General features: G+C 47.5%; 1 protein-coding gene across 1 annotated transcript in view; it reads right to left on the bottom strand.

Moving 5' to 3' along the window:
• Positions 1-8057, bottom strand: part of LOC116987910 (interleukin-12 subunit beta-like) — a 33759-nt gene extending 25702 nt beyond the window's left edge. The window contains exon 1 of the mRNA XM_033044265.1: positions 7968-8057. Within this exon, the coding sequence (XP_032900156.1) occupies positions 7968-8057 (90 nt within the window). The remainder of the gene's footprint in view (positions 1-7967) is intronic.
• Positions 8058-17844: the final 9787 nt, after the last annotated feature.

Here is a 17844-nt window from a genome sequence, read left to right as displayed (position 1 = left end):
TGTGTGTGTGTGTGTATGTGTGTTAGTGTGTGTGTATGTGCGTGTGTGTGTGTTAGTGTGTGGTAAAATGGTGGCGTAGCGGTAGAGTTGCTGCCTTAGAGCAAATGCAGCGCCGGAGACCCGGGTTCAATCCCGACTACGGGTGCTGTCTGTACGGGGTTTGTACGTTCTCCCCGTGACCTGCGTGACCTTTCGCCGGGTGCTCCGGTTTCCTCCCACATTTCAAAGACATGTAGGTTGATTGGCTTCAGTAAATTGTAAATTGTCCCTAGCGTGTGGGATAGTGTTAATGTGCGGGGATTGCTGGACGGCGGGGACTCGATGGGCAAAGGGCCTGTTTCCGCACTGTATCTCTAAACTAAACTCAATTCAGAGGATGTCAAAGAGAGTTCATTTTCACGACACCATACTAAAAATGGCGTCCAAGCCAGGCGACTCTGGCCAGGGAAATGGATCAGCCGTCATGCATTACAATCACTCCACTCTTTGAAATCTCCACTCCATACTTTCCTTACATTTTGTTTAGTTTAATTTAGAGTTACAGCGCGAAACAGGCCCTTCAGCCCACTGAGTCAATAGAAAATAGACAATAGGTGCAGGAGTAGGCCACTCGACCCTTCGAGCCAGCACCGCCATTCAATGTGATCATGGCTGATCATCCCCAAATAGTACCCCGTTCCTGCCTTCTCCCCATATCCCCTGACTCCATAACCTTTAAGAGACCTATTTAGCTCTCTCTTGAAAGTATCCAGAGAACCGGCCTCCACTGCCCAACGATCCCCGCACACTAACACTGTCCTACACATACTGGGACATTTATTTACATTTATACCAAAGTCAACTAACCTACAAACCTGCATGCATTTAGAGTGTGGGAGGAAGCCGAAGATCTCAGAGAAAACCCACCAGGTCACGGAGAGAACGTAAAACTCCATACAGACAGCACGGATTGTCAGGATCAAACCCGTGTCCCTGGCGCTGTAAGGCAGTGGCTCTACCGCTGTGCCACCTTGCTGCCATTACATTCTTCCATTTGTTCTTAAACTGAACTCAAACTCCAAGTGCCCTTGCCAACTTCTACTGATATAACGTAAAAAACACACTGTCAGTTAACATCACAACGTGGCTTGGGAACAGCTCTGCCCAAGTCTGCAAGGAACTGCAGAGAGTTGTGGATGTAGCCCAGTCCATCACACAGACCGCACTCCCACCGTTGACTCCATCTACATTTCACAATGTCCAGCATTGCAACCATTTCTAGCAACCAACATAACCAAAGACTCATCCCACCCTGGTAATTCCCTCTTCTCCCTGCTCCCTTCGAACAGAATAATACAAAAGCTTGATAGCGCGCACCACCAGACTCAGGAACAACTTCTTCCATTCTGTTATCAGGTTTCTGAACCGTCCCTCCATAAGCCAGGTAATAGTCCCAATTTTTCCAGCTGACATTGGACTTTGTCTCTGGAACTGGGCCGCACAGTGGAGCAGCGGTTGAGTTGTTTCCTGACAACACCAGAGACCCGGGTTCAACAATAGACAATAGACAATAGACAATAGGTGCAGGACTAGGCCATTCAGCCCTTCGAGCCAGCATCGCCATTCAATGTGATCATGGCTGATCATCCACAATCAGTATCCCGTTCCTGCCTTCTCCCCATATCCCCTGACTCTGCTACCTTAAAGAGCCCTATCTCGCTCTCTCTTGAAAGTATCGAGAGAACTGGCCTCCACCGCCCTCTGAGGTAGAGAATTCCACAGACTCACAACTCTCTGTGTGAAAAAGTGTTTCCTCATCCATTCTAAATGGCTTACCCCTTATTCTTAAACTGTGGCCCCTGGTTCTGAACTCCCCCAACATTGGGAACATGTTTCCTTCCTCCAGTGGGTCCAAACACTTAACAATCTTATATGTTTCAATGAGATCCCTCTCATCCTTCTAAACTCCAGAGTGTACAAGCCCAGCTGCTCCATTGATCCTGACTACGGGTGCTGTCTGTACGGAGTTCGTACGTTCTCCCCATGACCTCCGGGAAGCTCCAAAGACGTACAGGTTTGTAGGCTAATTGGCTTGGGAAAATTGTAAATTGTTACTAGTGTGTAGAGAAAAGTGTTAGTGTACGGGCTGATCGCAGGGTGGCGCAGACTTGGTAGGATGAGGGGCCAGTTTCTGAGCTGTATCTCTAAACTAATCGAAAGTAAACTAAGCTAACCTGTTACGCTCCAATGCTGAGAAAGTATGTACAACACTCTGGCATTTTTATCTTTGCTCTATCTGTAGTGCTTGAGTTTAGCTTGTTTGCATCCAGATACAGTATTATCTGATTGAATTGGATAGCTCACAAACAAAAGCCTTTTTGTGTAATAGTTAATAATAACTATTACTGTATTGTCATTGCAGTGGTGCATACACCAAAATTCAAGCGCACTGCCTGAGCGGAGCTCAAATGTACAAGATGACAAAAATAACAATAAAATAACAGCAAAAAAAAGAGAGAAAAATACAGATTATTCATACACTCGTGTGCATATACTGTGACACACACACAGACACAGATTCACACACGCATACACATTATGCCTACGCATGCACCCTTACCGGAATTTAGGATATTGCAAACACAAGGTGATTGTCAGCATATAAGATATTGCACAGAATAGTGTTATAAAAATAAATATGATAAATGAATATATCAGTATACCTTGGTATATGTGGTAATAATAATCCATACCTAAAGCTTGCAAAACTTCAACAACAATGACCCAACTTGCGACGTTGACTAATTAATGATTAGCTTTTATTTCTAAAAAAAATCCGCAATATCTACAAGAAATAAAATCACTATTTTGATCCATATGGCATTCAATTTGGGACTGAGATGAATTGATATTAATTCCCAAATAACGAGTCTTCCCATTTCTAAAGTAATAATTAGGTTAGTATTGCAACATTTGCTTCTTAAGGCAAATTTCTTGCTTTTGACAAAAAAAATCCCACAATGAAAAAAATTTAAAAGAAATATTTAAAAAAATATATGTTTTTAACAGAACTATGAGCTAAAAAAGACAAAATGCAACAAAGCATGAATCCCAAATAAATTCCAATATATTTACCATCCAAGACCAGTTCAGATAGTCCTGGGATTGAAATCCAGTTCTACGTACCTTACTGCCTTTTGCTGTCCCTGCCAATATAATGATTTGGTCACATACACTAACCTTCTATTGACAGTGGATGGAGTTTTATACAGGATCACGCCCCCTCCTTTTACCAAATATGGATTGCGCCAATCCATGACTGAGAACTCTTGATTACACACAAAAAATTCTTCCATTTCTAAGAACCTTCGAAGGAGGAAAATATCAATTGAAAACCCCTCAGCCAGGTTGATGGTGACTCCCACTGCTCACCCATACAAATACACAGACGTTAACCAAATCAAGGAATACAACTTCCTTCCTAACCTCTACCCTAGTTTTCAACTATCCCCCCCCCCACCCACGACGCCACCCACATTGAAAACCGAAAGAAAATTAATTTCCAAGTCAAGAGTGTTTTATTGTCATGTCTCGTGCCCAGAGTAGGGGAATCGAGGACCAGAGGACATAGGCTTAAGGTGAAGGGGAAAAGATTTAATAGGAATCTGAGGGGTAACTTTTTCACACAGAGGGTGGTGGGTTAATGGAACGAGCTGCCAGAGGAGGTAGTTGAGGCTGGGACTATCCCAACGTTTAAGAAACTGTTAGACAGGTACATGGATATGACAAGTTTGGAGGGATGTGGACCAAACGCTGGCAGGTGGCACTAGTGTAGCTGGGACACGTTGGCCGGTGTGGGCAAGTTGGGCCAAAGGGCCTGTTTCCACGCTGTATCACTGTATGACTATGTCCCAGACAGAATAATGACATTTTTACTTGCAGCATTACAACAACAGCCACTCTAAATTGTTGTGGCCATTTCATTTTATAACCATATAACCATGTAACAATTACAGCACGGAAACAGGCCATCTCGGCCCTTCTAGTCCGTGCCGAACACTTACACCACACTTTTGCACCACGGTGTCGCAGCAGTAGAGTTGCTGCCTCACAGCGCTGGAGACCCGGGATTGATCCCGACTACGGGTGCTGTCTGTACCTTCTCCCCGCGACCGAGTCGGTTTTCTCCGGGCGCTCCGGTTTCCTCCCACATTCCAAAGACGTACAGGTTTGTAGGTTAATTGGCTTCAGTAAAAATTGTAAATTGTTTCTAATGTGTGGGATAGTGCTAGGGTATGGAGTGATCGTTGGTCGGCGCGGTGGGCCGAAGCACCTGTTTCTGCGCTGCGTCTCTGAAGCCTAAAGTTTAAAATAAAGACCTATCTTCTTCTGTTATCACATCGTAACCTTGGACCCAAGTCAATTACTCTCTACATCTTATTGCATAGAGTTATTGTCATACAGCTTGGAAACTGGCCCTTCAGCCCATCTTGCCTACGCAAACCATGATGTCCCATTTACACTTGTCCTACCTGCCTGCATATTGCCCATAGCCCTCTAAACATTTCCTATCCATGTACCTGGCCAAACATTTTTTTTATTGTTCTTATAGTGCCGTGTGCTGCCTTTGGGATGAACATTTAATTCTGCCTTGGATTTGAATAGAGAAAGAATAATCGTTTGAGAAGAAAGGGAAACATTTCACGCCAGAGTTAGTGAAGAAGGAACCATGGAAGAGAAGGAAATGTGTTGATGAAACAGACCAATAAATTGTTACAACAGGTATTTAGAACTGCAATATTGATTGATTGAAAGATATGGAAATATGATAACATGGAGTTAGGCCCTTCGGCCCACCAAATGCAGGCTACCCATTGATCACCCGTTCATATAAGTTCTATGTTATCCCACATTCGCATCCACGCCCAACGCACTAGGGGCAATTCACCTACAAACTCACGCAGCGAATGGCCTAATTCTGCTCCTATCACTTATGATCTTGTGATCTTCTAACGTCATATATCCCGAAATGGATCAATGAAATTCTTACTTGAGGCAGCACAACAGGTATTGATTAGCAAGGGTGTCAAAGGTTATGGGGAGAAAGCAGGAGAATGGGGCTGAGAGGGAAAGATAGATCGGCCATGATTGAATGGCAGAGTATACTCGATGGGCCGAATGGCCTAATTATGCTGCTGTGTTTTATGGTCTTAAAAGCATCTTTCCTCTATTACTCTCATCCTTCCAACATTACGGTTGATTCGGAAAGATAGGTCGATTGGTTGAGTTGGTCGACTTGTTCCGTTTGGCCACTGCCTGAAATTAGTATTGCAAGAATGTAACTTTGTTTAGTTTTGTTTATTACTATCACTTGTACCGTGTACCGAGGGGCAGTGAAAAGCTTCTTTGTTGTGTGCTGTCTAGTCAGCAAAAAGACTAAAACATGATGACAATCAAGAGGTCCACAGTGTACAGGTACAGGATAAAGGGATAACGTTTAGTGTAATGGTGATGTCCAGTAACGTCCGATCAAAGATAGTTTGGAGGTATGTAAACATAGTACTCAGTAGGTACCATAGTAAATAACAAGAAGTGTCTCGACCCAAAACGTCGCCCATTCCATCTCTCCTGAGATGCTGCCTCACCTGCTGAGTAACTCCAGCATCTTGTGTCTACCTATAATAAATAAACGATGCACCATAAAAGCTAATAAAACAATATCGTGCGAAAATAAAAATAATGCCAACAGTCCTGAATACAATCAAGGCAGTTCATTGTTCATGTCCATAAGTGATAGGAGCAGAATTAGGCCATTCGGCCCATCAAGTCTACTCCACCATTCAATCATGGCTGATCTATCTCTACCTCCTAACCCCATTCTCCTGCCTTCTCCCCATAACCGCTGGCACCCGTACTAATCAAGAATCTATCTGTCAATCTCTGCCTTTAAATTAAACATTGAAATTGAATTTGAGGAAGGACATCCATGTGATTGAGGCAGTGCAGCGTAGGTTCACGAGATTGATCCCTGGGATGGCGGGACTGTCAGATGAGGAAAGATTGAAAAGACTAGGCTTGTATTCACTGGAGTTTAGAAGGATGAGGGGGTATCTTATAGAAACATATAAAATTATAAAAGGACTGGACAAGCTAGATGCAGGAAAAATGTTCCCAATGTTGGGCGAGTCCAGAACCAGGGGCCACAGTCCTAGAATAAAGGGGAGGTCATTTAAGAGGTGAGAACAAGCTTTTTCACCCAGAGAGTTGTGAATTTATGGAATTCTCTGCCACAGAGGGCAGTGGAGGCCAAGTCACTGGATGGATTTAAGAGAGAGTTAGATAGAGCTCTAGGGGCTAGTGGAGTCAAGGGAAATGGGGTGAAGGGAGGCACATGTTATTGATAGGGGACGATCAGCCCTGATCACAATGAATGGCGGTGCTGGCTCGAAGGGCCGAATGGCCTCCTCCTGCACCTATTTTCTATGTTTCTATGTTTCTAAATTAGTCACCCACTGACTGAAGAATTCCCTCCTCATCTCCTTTCTAAAGGTACGGTACATCCCTTTATTCTCAGGCTACGACCCCAATCAAGAATCTGTCAAGCTCTGCCTTAAAAATATTTTTAAGGTAGTTTTGGAGTTTGGTTGAAGTTTATAGCATTCACCAATCTTCCAACTTCTCAAGAAACAAAATAAGGAAATCTTAGATTTCTCAGGATATTCCAGGAACTTTGTGGCCATTAGATGTACAGAATATCTTGCCCAGCGTAAGGGAATCGAGGACCAGAGGACATATGTTCAAGGTGAAAGGCAAAGGTTTTAACAGGAATCTGAGGGGTAACTTTTTCACAAAAAGGGTGGAGGGTATGGAACGAGCTGCCAGAGGAGGTAGTTGAGGTTGGGACTATCCCAACGTTTAAGAAACAGTTAGACAGGTACATGAATATGACAGGTTTGGAGGGACATGTGCCTAACGCAGGCTGGTGGGACTAGTATAGCTGGGATATGTTGGCCGGTGTGGGCATGTTGGGCCAAAGTGCCTGTTTCCATTCTGTATCACTCTAGGACTCTATGACTCTATTAATGCATTGATGGAATTATATTAATTTATTAGGAAACAATCTGATGATTAGCCATGATCACATTGAACGGCAGTGCTGGCTCGAAGGGTCGAATGGCCTCCTCCTGTTGTATATTATCTAATCTCTCAGTAAATGTGTGACACATCCCTCACACATAAGAAATGGAAATTCACATCAATTCCACGTGGTCACCGGGAGAACATGCAAACTCCGCACAGACATCTGAGGTCAGGATTGAACCCGGGACTCTTTCATTGTGATGTAGCAGCTCTTTAGAGTTCAGTTTCGTTTTTGGTGACATTTAGACTTTACAGTGTAGAAACAGGCTCTACGGCCCACTGCGCCCGTGCCGACCAGCGATCACCCGTATACAAGTGTTTAAGAAGGAACTGCAGATGCTGGAAAAATCGAAGGTAGACAAAAATGCTGGAGAAACTCAGCGGGTGAGGCAGCATCTATGGAGAGAAGGAAATAGTATAAGGGTCTTGACCCGAAACGTCGCCTATTCCATTTCTCCATAGATGCTGCCTCACCTACTGAGTTCCTCCAACATTTTTGTCTACCCGTACACTAGTTCTATGTTATCCCACTCTTGAATCCTACACACTGGGGACAAAAATTTACAGAAGCCAATTAACCTACAAACCCGCACGTCTTTGGAGCGTGGGAGGAAACCGGAGCACCACAGGGCGAGTACGGGGAGAACGAGCAAACTCAGACACACAGCACCCGAGGTCGGGATCGAACCCGTGTCTCTGTCACTGTGACACAGCAGCTCTACTGCTGTGCCACCGTGCCGCCTTCAATTCTTGGAAGAGTACCTCCTAACATTTCTGACACTCCTGACACCTCCCATGTGATATCTCTCAATGAAACTGGAGGATTAGCAGATTATAATGTGACTCACTGCGGAAGTAATATTTTCCTCCTCGCTATTTTGAGGAAGAAGCAGAGAGCTGCCCTCAAGGTCCCAGTGACATTCAATCATTTTGCCCATGTTCGCATCTTTCACGTGGAAGGCAACTATTCTTGCCCATCCAAATCTATGCCAGCCCACAAATTAACCCTATTACCCACTGGTTTTCACTGGGGTATTGGTATATTGGCCTTCATCAGAGGGCATATTGAGTACAGATCTAGCATAACATCATGTTATCATAAGGTCATAAGGTCCTAAGTGATAGGAATAGAATTAGGCCATTCAGCCCATCGTCTACTCTGCCATTCTATCATGGCTGATCTATCTCTCCCTCCTAACCCCATTCTCCTGCCTTCTCCCCATAACCTCTGACACCCGTTCTAATCAAGAATCTATCTATCTCTGCCTTAAATATATCCACTGACTTGGCCTCTACAGCCTTCTGTGGCAAAGAATTCCACAGATTCACCACCACCAAAAGAAATGTCACCTCATCTCCTGCCTAAAAGAACGTCCTTTAATTATGAGACTATGACCTCTAGTCCTAGACGCTCCCACCAGTGGAAACATCCTCTCCACATCCACTGTATACAAGCCTTTCACTTTTCGATAAGTATCAATCAGGTCCCCTCTCATTTGACTAAACTCCAGCGAGTACAGGCCCAGTGCCGTCAAACGCTCATCATAGGTTTTCAAGAAGGAACTGCAGATGCTGGAAGATCGAAGGTACACAAAATTGCTGGAGAAACTCAGCGGGTGCAGCAGCATCTATGGAGCGAAGGAAATAGGCGACGTTTCGGGCCGAAACCCTTCTTCAGACTGATGGGGGGTGGGGGGGAGAAGGAAGGAAAAAGGGAGGAGGAGGAGCCCGAGGGCGGGAGGATGGGAGGAGACAGCTCGAGGGTTAAGGAAGGGGAGGAGACAGCAAGGGCTAGCAAAATTGGGAGAATTCAACGTTCATGCCATCAGGACGCAAGCTACCCAGGCGGAATATGAGGTGCTGTTCCTCCAATTTCCGGTGTTGCTCACTCTGGCAATGGAGGAGACCCAGGACAGAGAGGTCAGATTGGGAATGGGAGTGGGAGTTGAAGTGCTGAGCCACCGGGAGTTCAGGTAGGTTATTGCGGACTGAGCGGAGGTGTTCGGCGAAACGATCGCCCAATCTCCGCTCCCCGATGTAAATCAGCTGACATCTAGAGCAGCGGATGCAGTAGATGAGGTTGGAGGAGATACAGGTGAACCTTTGTCGCACCTGGAACGACTGCTTGGGTCCTTGAATGGAGTCGAGGGGGGAGGTGCATTTCTTGCGGTTGCAACGGAAAGTGCCCGGGGATGGGGTGGTACGGGAGGGAAGGGAAGAATTGACAAGGGAGTTGCGGAGGGAGCAGTCTTTGCGGAATGCAGACATGGGGGGAGATGGGAAGATGTGGCGAGTGGTGGGGTCACGTTGGAGATGGCGGAAATGGCGGAGGATTATGTGTTGTATTTGCCGGCTGGTGGGGTGAAAGGTGAGGACCAGGGGGACTCTGCCCTTGTTGCGAGTGCGGGGATGGGGAGAGAGAGCAGTGTTGCGGGGTATGGATGAGACCCTGGTGCGAGCCTCATCTATGGTGGTGGAGGGGAATCCCCGTTCCCTGAAGAACGAGGACATTTCCGATGCCCTGGTATGGAATGTCTCATCCTGGGAACAGATGCGGCGTAGGCGGAGGAATTGGGAGTAGGGGATGGAGTCTTTACAGGGGGCAGGGTGGGAAGACGTGTAGTCCAGATAGCCATGTGAGTCAGTAGGTTTGTAATGTATGTCGGTCAGAAGTCTGTCACCTGCTATGGAGATGGTGAGGTCAAGGAATGGTAGGGAAGTGTCGGAAATGGTCCAGGTGTATTGGAGTGCCGGATGGAAGTTGGTGGTGAAGTGGATGAAGTCAGTCAGTTGTGTGTAGGTGCAGGAGGTGGCCCCAAAGCAGTCGTCAATGTAACGGAGGTAGAGGTCGGGGATGGGGCCCTGGTACGTCTCGAACAAGGATTGTTCAACGTATCCGACAAAGAGGCAGGCGTAGCTGGGACCCATGCGTGTGCCCATAGCTACGCCTTGTGTTTGGAGGAAATGGGAGGAGTCAAATGTAAAGTTGTTGAGGGTGAGGACCAACTCCGCTAGGCGGGGGAGAGTGTCAGTGGCTGGGTATAGGTTTCTCCTCTGGTCGAGGAAGAGGTTAACTTACTCATTGCTCGTCATAGGTTAACTTACTCATTGCTGGGATCATTCTCGTAAACCTTCGCTGGAACCTCTCCAGAGCCAGCACATCCTTACTCAGATATGGGGCCCAAAATTGCTCACAACATTCCAACTGCCTTACCAGCGCCTTATAGAGCCTCAGCATTATATCCCTGTTTTTGTACACAAGCCCTCTTGAAATAAATACTAGCATTGAGTTTGCTTCAGCATACACAAACTTCCTGGCTGCCAAACATTTTTTAACAAACTTAAACACGCACTTTGGCATTAAACCAAACTTAATGCAGAGAAATGTGACACTTATTTGGAACCTGAGGTACAACATTTTCACAGAGTGTGATGGGTATATCGAACGAGCTGCCAGAGAAGATAGTTTAGCCAGGTACTTTGAGCATTTAATAGAATGCTGGATTATTTAAAATGCGGTTATAGTAACAACATGTAATAGTTGAACAGGTATATGACCACATAATTCATTGCCACAGAGGGTTGTGGAAGCCAAGTCAACGGATATTTTTAAGGCAGAGATTGATAGATTCTTGATTAGTACGGGTGTCGGGGTTATGGGGAGAAGGCAGGAGAATGGGGTTAGGAGGGAGAGATAGATCAGCCGTGATTGACTACTGTAGACTTGATGGGTCGAATGGCCTAATTCTGCTCCTATCACTTATGAACATGAATTTGTGGATAGGAATGATTTCAATAGACAATAGACAATAGACAATAGGTGCAGGAGTAGGCCATTTGGCACTTTGAGCCAGCACCGCCATTCAATGTGATCAAGGCTGATCATCCACAATCAGTACCCCGTTCCTGCCTTCTCCCCATATCCCCTGACTCCGCTATCTTTAAGAGCCCTATCTAGCTCTCTCTTGAAAGTATCCAGAGAACCGGCCTCCACCGCCCTCTGGGGCAGAGAATTCCACAGACTCACAACACTCTCTGTGTGAAAAAGTGTTTCCTCGTCTCCGTTCTAAATGGCTTACTCCTTATTCTTAAACGGGGGATTATGGGCCAAATGTGGGCATATGGGGCTAGCTTGAGATGGGACGTCTTGGTCGGCATGGACAAATTGGGTCATGCTGTATAACTCTATGTTTTTATGACTCTAACCTATTCTCCATTTATTCCCATGGTCTCCCCCCACTTATCTACTCACTCTGGACAGTTTAGATTAGCCAATTGGACCGACCCAGCCTGCAGTGCTTAGTAATGTGGGAGCTTCCAAGGGAAAGCCATGTGGACACAAGGACAATGTACAAACTCCATACGGACAGCACGAAAGGTCAGGACTGAAGTGTGATCACAGGAGCGGTGAGACAGCATTAACACTACAAGTGTAGGAAGGAACTGCAGATGCTGGTTTACACCGTAGATTAGTACACAAAATGCTGGAGGACCTCGGCGGGTCAGGCATCATCTCTGGAGAAAAGGAATCGGGTCGAGACCCATTCATCAGAGTGAGAGTCGGGGAAGGGGAAACTAGAGGTATGGGAACCAAGCAGAGCCAGCACCGATGACTCAGGAAAGGTGGAGCCCACAATGGTCCATTGTTGGCTGGGGACGAGGAGGCAACAAAAGCATACACACAGTGAAATGGGCTAGAGGACTAGGGTAGGGGAGGGATGTATGGAGAGAGAATGTAAGGATTACTTAGTCATAGGATACTTATGACAATAAAGGATACTTATATATACTTACAGAATAATAGAGTCTTACAGCATGGAAAAAGGCCCTTTGACCCAACTTGCCCACATCGGCCAACATGTCCCAGCTACACTAGTCCCACCTGCCCACATTTGGCCAATATCCTTCTAAACTGGTCCTATCCATGTACCTGTCCAATTGTTTCTTAAACATTGCGACAGTCCCTGCCTCAACTACCTCTTCCGGCAGCTTGGAGTTGAAGCGAGAGAAATCAATATTAGAGAAATCAATCAAGATAAATCAATAGTAGCTCAATATAGCATCACCAAAATCATAATGTATGATTTTCTCACTGAGTCTGAAGAAGGGTCCCGACCAGAAACATCGCCCATTCATTCACTAATGCTGCCTGACCTGCTGAGTTACTCCAGCACTTTGTGGTTTTTTTCCTCAAGATAGCAGCACCTGTAGTTCCTGCAGTTCCACGTGTTACATGGTCTATCTGTGAGTGAGTGATCGATGGTCGGGGTGGACACGCTGGGCTGAAGGACCTGTTTCCACCCTGCAACTTTCAAAGCAATCAATCAATCTTGATGTGTAGGAAGGAAACGGCTGATGCTGGTTTACACCGGAGATAGACACAGAACACTGGAGTTACTCAGCGGGTCAGGCAGCATCTCTGGAGAGAAGGAATGGGTGATGTTTCGGGTCGAGACCCTGCTTCACACTGAGAGTCAGGGGAGAGGGAACCGAGAGATATGACATAGAACAAATGAATGAAAGATATGCAACAAGACAGATCAAAGCCCGCAATGGTGATCAAGGAATGGTGGTGCCTTTTAATTTACAAAAAGCCAAGAAAATTGGTGGAGTTGCAGGTAGCGAGGAAGGTTGCCAAGGGATACAGCAGGATATAAATCTATGGGTGGTACAGCGGTAGAGTTGCTGCCTCACAGCGCCAGAGACTCGGGTTCAACCCTGACTACGGGCGCTGTTTATATGTAGTTTGTACGTTCTCTCTGCGACCACGTTGCCTTTCTCCGGGAGCTCCGGTTTCCTCCCAAATTCCAAAGGCGTACAGGCTTGATATCAATGTATATTGTCCCTAGTGTGTGTGTAGGGTAATATTAGTGTGCGGGGATCGCTGGTCGGACTGTTTCCGCGCTGTATCTCTAAACTAAACTAAACTACACTAAGCCACACATCTTAAATCCTAAAGCCGCCCACCTTTGGTGACATCCCTCATTCTTTTGAAGGATGGGATAAATGGAGTCACACAGGCTCTCAACAGAAATGATTTGTTGAGTTATTTCCAAGGATAGCGGGAGGATACGACGACAAGGAACTGCGATCCCGGTTTATAAGAAAGATAGGCATAGCATAGAAACATAGACAATAGGTGCAGGAGTAGGCCATTCGGCCCTTCGAGCCAGCACCGCCATTCAATATGATCATGGCTGATCATCCTCAATCAGTACCCCGTCCCTGCCTTCTCCCCATACCCCTTGATTCCATTAGCCCTCAGAGCTAAATGGTTGGAGTAACTCTGAGGGTCAGGCAGCATCTGAAGAAGGGTCCCGACACAAAACGCCACACATCCTTTTTTTGTCCAGAGATGCTGCCTGTTCTGGCGAGTTACTCCAGCACTTTGTGCCGACTTTCAGCATCTCTGGAGAAGATGGATGGGCAATGGTTTGGGGAGGAAGGTGTGAAGAAAGGTCCTGACCCGAAACGTCACATGGTCCCTGATCTCCAGAGATGCTGCCTGACCTGCTGAGTTAAGGGCCTGTCCCACCAGCATTCGACTGCATGCGGCGAGTGCAACCAAACGTGGTGGCTTGAGGCGTACGGCCTCGCGGGGCTGGTCCCACTTCCAACCGCGGAGCTGTCTGGAGTTGGTCCCGACATCACACTCACCAATCAGCTGGGCAGGAGGCGGGCCGACTGAATTTGGACGTCGCACGGCGTCAGGCGGTGATGTCATCACGCAACGGTACGCTAGGCGGTGACGTCATCGCGCTAGGCGTACGCCGTCAAGACGCTGCATACGCCTGTCGAGGCAGTGCATACGGCCTCAGTGGGATTTTTGGACAGTGTCAGTTTTTCGGAGCCCCGCGCGATGTCGGGACCAGCTCTGCACAACTCCATACGGCTCCGGCGATCGAAGAGGGACCGGCCCCGCGAGGCCGTACCGCTCTTTGTTTCCATCTGTGGGGAGAGGATACCTCATCCAGATCACCCACCCTTCCCTCTCTGCGGCAGTCGAAATTAAACCCCTCCCCACCCCCTAATTGAAGTTTAAAACCATTGCCCCATGGGACAGAATCCCAAGAAAGAATCTACCACTCTGCTCCACGAATCCCTGAGGATATTCCCAGATGTCTAGTCTTTCCGTTGACTGGATAGCACACAACAAAAGCTTTTCACTGTACCTCGGTACACGTGACAATAAACTAAACTGAACTCAACAGGAAGCAGAGCTCCTCCATTTTCAAATGCACTCGAATCAAGAAAAGATCCTTTACTCTGCAACAATGGACAAATCAGCCTGAGCGAATTGTAATTCCAGTCAAAACAAGGAACTGCAGATAGACACAAAGTGCTGGAGTAACTCAGTGGGTCGGGCAGCTTCTCTGGAGAAAAGAAACAGGTGATGTTTTGGGTCCAGACCCTTTGGGTTTCAACCCGAAATGTCACCTATTCCTTCTCTCCAGAGATGTCCCGCTGAGTTACTCCAGCATTTTGTGTCTATCTTCAGTGTAAACCAACATCTCCAGTTATTTCCTACACAAGGAACTGCAGATGCTGGTTCAGACACATAAAGGACACAAAGTGCTGGAGTAACTCAGCGGGTCAGGCAGCATCTCAGAAGAACATGGTTAGGTGACCTTAAGGGTCGAGGCCATACTTCAGACCAGACCCCAGTCCTGTCTCCGTCTGTCTCCTGCCCAGGGTGCAATTCCAAACAATGCCACTAGATGGTGATCATTTGAAGGAGGCTTGTTTAAGAAGGAACTGCAGATGCTGGTTAAATCAAAGGTAGACAAAAATGCTGGAGTAACTCAGCGGGACAGGCAGCACCTCTGGAGAGAAGGAATAGGTGACATTTGGGGTAGAGATCCTTCTTCAGGCTGAGAGTCGAGGAGAGGGAGAGACAGAGATAAGGAAAGAGAAGGTGTCAAAACGAGACATCAAGAGAGATGCTGGTCAAGGAAAATGCAGAAAACAATACAATACAATACAATACAATACAATACGGGTTTATTCGTCACATTGCACATAAAGTGCAAGTGAAATGAATTTGTCAGCAGCGGTACAATGAGAAAGAACACACAATACACAATAAAAATTTAACACAAACATCCACCACAGCATTCATCACTGTGGTGGAAGGCACAAAAATTGGCCAGTCCTCCTCCATTTCCCCCCGTGGTCGGGACCAGTCCAGAGCCAGTCGATAGTCGGCTCTTCCCCACCGGAGACCTCGGCTTCAGGATGGTGTAGGCCGCAGGCCGGCGGTCGAAGATTTAAAGTCCCCGCCGCGCCGCAGCCAGAAGCACCGCAGACTACAGGGCCGGCGGTCGAAGCTCCCCCTCCAGGGGTCCCCGGTGATGGTAAGTCGCCACCGCACCGCGGTAGAAGTTGGCCGCGGGCCGGCGGTGGAAGCTCCTTCTTCCCCCGGGTCCCCCACGAGGCATCCCGGGCTGCGGACGCCGCGCCAGCTGGAGCTCTGCAGACCGCGGCTTCAGGCTGCCGCGGGCCAGCGAAACGGAGCGCTCCCCTCCAGCGAGCCCCAGCGAGGGCTCGCCCGCTCCACGCCGAGAGTCCACGCTGCGCCCTCCGCTGAAGCCCCGGGCACGTCTCCGGGAAAGGCCGCGCCGATCCTCGTTGTTAGGCCACGGGGGAGGCGACCTGGAAAAAGTCACCTCTCTGTGGAGGAGGCGACCAAAGCGGTTTCCCCCTCACCCCCCCCCACACAAAACACACAAAGGACCATTAAAAACATACTTCAAAACATACTAAAAAAACAAAAATAGTTGGGAAAAAACGGACACGCTGCTGACAGGGCTCCGGCTTGCAGCGCCCCCACCGACTAATACGAATAGATCATTGTTAGCTGGGAGAAGGTAACAACAAAGCAAACAGAGATAAAACGTAATCAGGGAGAGTCAGACTGGTGGGAGAACTGGGAAGGGGGAGGGATGGAGGGAGAGGGAAAGCAAGGGTTTCTTGAAGTTAGAATAGTCAATGTTCATACCGCTGGGGCAGTATCTCTGGAGGATATGGATCGGCAAAGTTTCAAGTTGGGACCTTTCTTCAGACATCAGATCTTCAGATCTTTTTTTCAGGTCCTTATATCTGTTGATAGTGATAAGAATACCATTTATTGTCACATAAACACACATGGTTCGTACGAAATTTCGTTCCTGCAGTCACAATTAACAAAATTTACATAAACATCCATCGCAGTGAGTCTCCAAACACCTCCTCACTGTGATGGAAGGCAAAAGTCTTGTCTCTCTAGTCTCTTCCCTGTTCTTTATTCTTCTCCCGAGTCGACCGGGGCTCCCGATGTTGAAGACTCCGGCGGGCGATGGTAAGTCCGCGGCCGTTAAAGCCGCGCCGGGCGATGTAAGGCCCCGCTCCGGGTCGTTTTGACCCCGCGATTAGTGCGGGAGAAGTTGCCGTTGCGGGATCTCCGAAAAGCGGTCTCACACCAGGGACCTGCGAGCTCCCGATGTCACCGTCCACCGGGCCTGCGGCCAGAGCCTCCGAAGCTCCGAAGTCGGGTTGCAGCCACGCGCCGCCACAGCTCTCCACGCTCCGAAGTCGGCCAGCTCCACAATGGCTCCGCGACTGGAGCCGTCAGGTCGATTCCGGTTGGAGGCCGCTCCATGGTGCTAGGCCCCAATGACAACGGAGACCCGACAGGGAAAAAGTCGGGTCCCCTGTACAGGGAAGAGATTAAAAAGTTAAAAAAGTTTTCCCCACCCCCACCCTCCCACATATACACATCTAAAAAATAAAAACAAAAACATACAACTAACGAGACAAAAAGAAAGAAAAGACGGGCGGACTGCAGTCGAGCCGCTGCTAAGGTGGTGATGGTGTGTTTAGTTTAGTTTAGTTTTAGATATACAACATGGAAACAGGCCGTTCGGCCCGAAGAGTCTATGGCAGCCTGCAATAGAAGGTGGAGAAGATCAGGTTTGCTTCCAATAATGTGGAGCACCAGCATAGGCAGAGTTAGCCCAGCACCATTATGAAATGCTGATGCTGCCAAGAGTTTATTTTAGTTTAGACACAACATACTGGAGTTACTCAGCGGGTCAGGCAGCATCTCTGGAGAAAAGGAATAGGTGATGTTTCTTCAGACTCCGACAGGGTCCGATGAAGGGTCTTGACCTGAAACATCATCTATTCCTTTTCTCCAGAGATGCTGCCTGACCCGCTGAGTAACTCCAGTATGTTGTGTCTATCTTGTGTAAACCAGCATCTGCAGTTCCTTCTTACACATTAGTTTAGTTTAGAGATACAGCGTTGAAACAGGCCCTTTGGCCCTCTATCCGTGCCGACCAGCAATCACCCCATACATTCGTTCTATCTTACACACTAGACAGATATTACTGAAATAAATTAACTACAAACCTGTACATCTTTGGAGTGTGGGAGGAAACCAGAGCACCCGGTGAAAATCCACGAGTTCACTGGGATTACGTACAAAGCTAGTACAGACAGCACCCGCAGTCAGGATCGAACCCGGGTGTCTGGCGCTGTGAGGCAGCAACTCTACCGCTGCGACACCGCGCTTCCCAAATGTAGGAATGTAAGAATAAATATCAGCCGCCAGCTGATGGGAAGCAAGATCCCACAAACAACAAGATGATAACAACGCTGGCACAAAAGGTTGAGCTGCTGCCTCACAACGCCAGAGACCCGGGTTCGATCCTGGCCTTGGGTGCTGTCTGTGTGGGGTTTCAACAT

The sequence above is a fragment of the Amblyraja radiata genome, chromosome 1 (genome assembly GCF_010909765.2).
Source record: "Amblyraja radiata isolate CabotCenter1 chromosome 1, sAmbRad1.1.pri, whole genome shotgun sequence".
NCBI lineage: Eukaryota > Metazoa > Chordata > Chondrichthyes > Rajiformes > Rajidae > Amblyraja > Amblyraja radiata.
The sequence above is the reverse complement of the archived record's forward strand: the minus strand, read 5'-3'. Positions and strand labels throughout refer to the sequence as shown.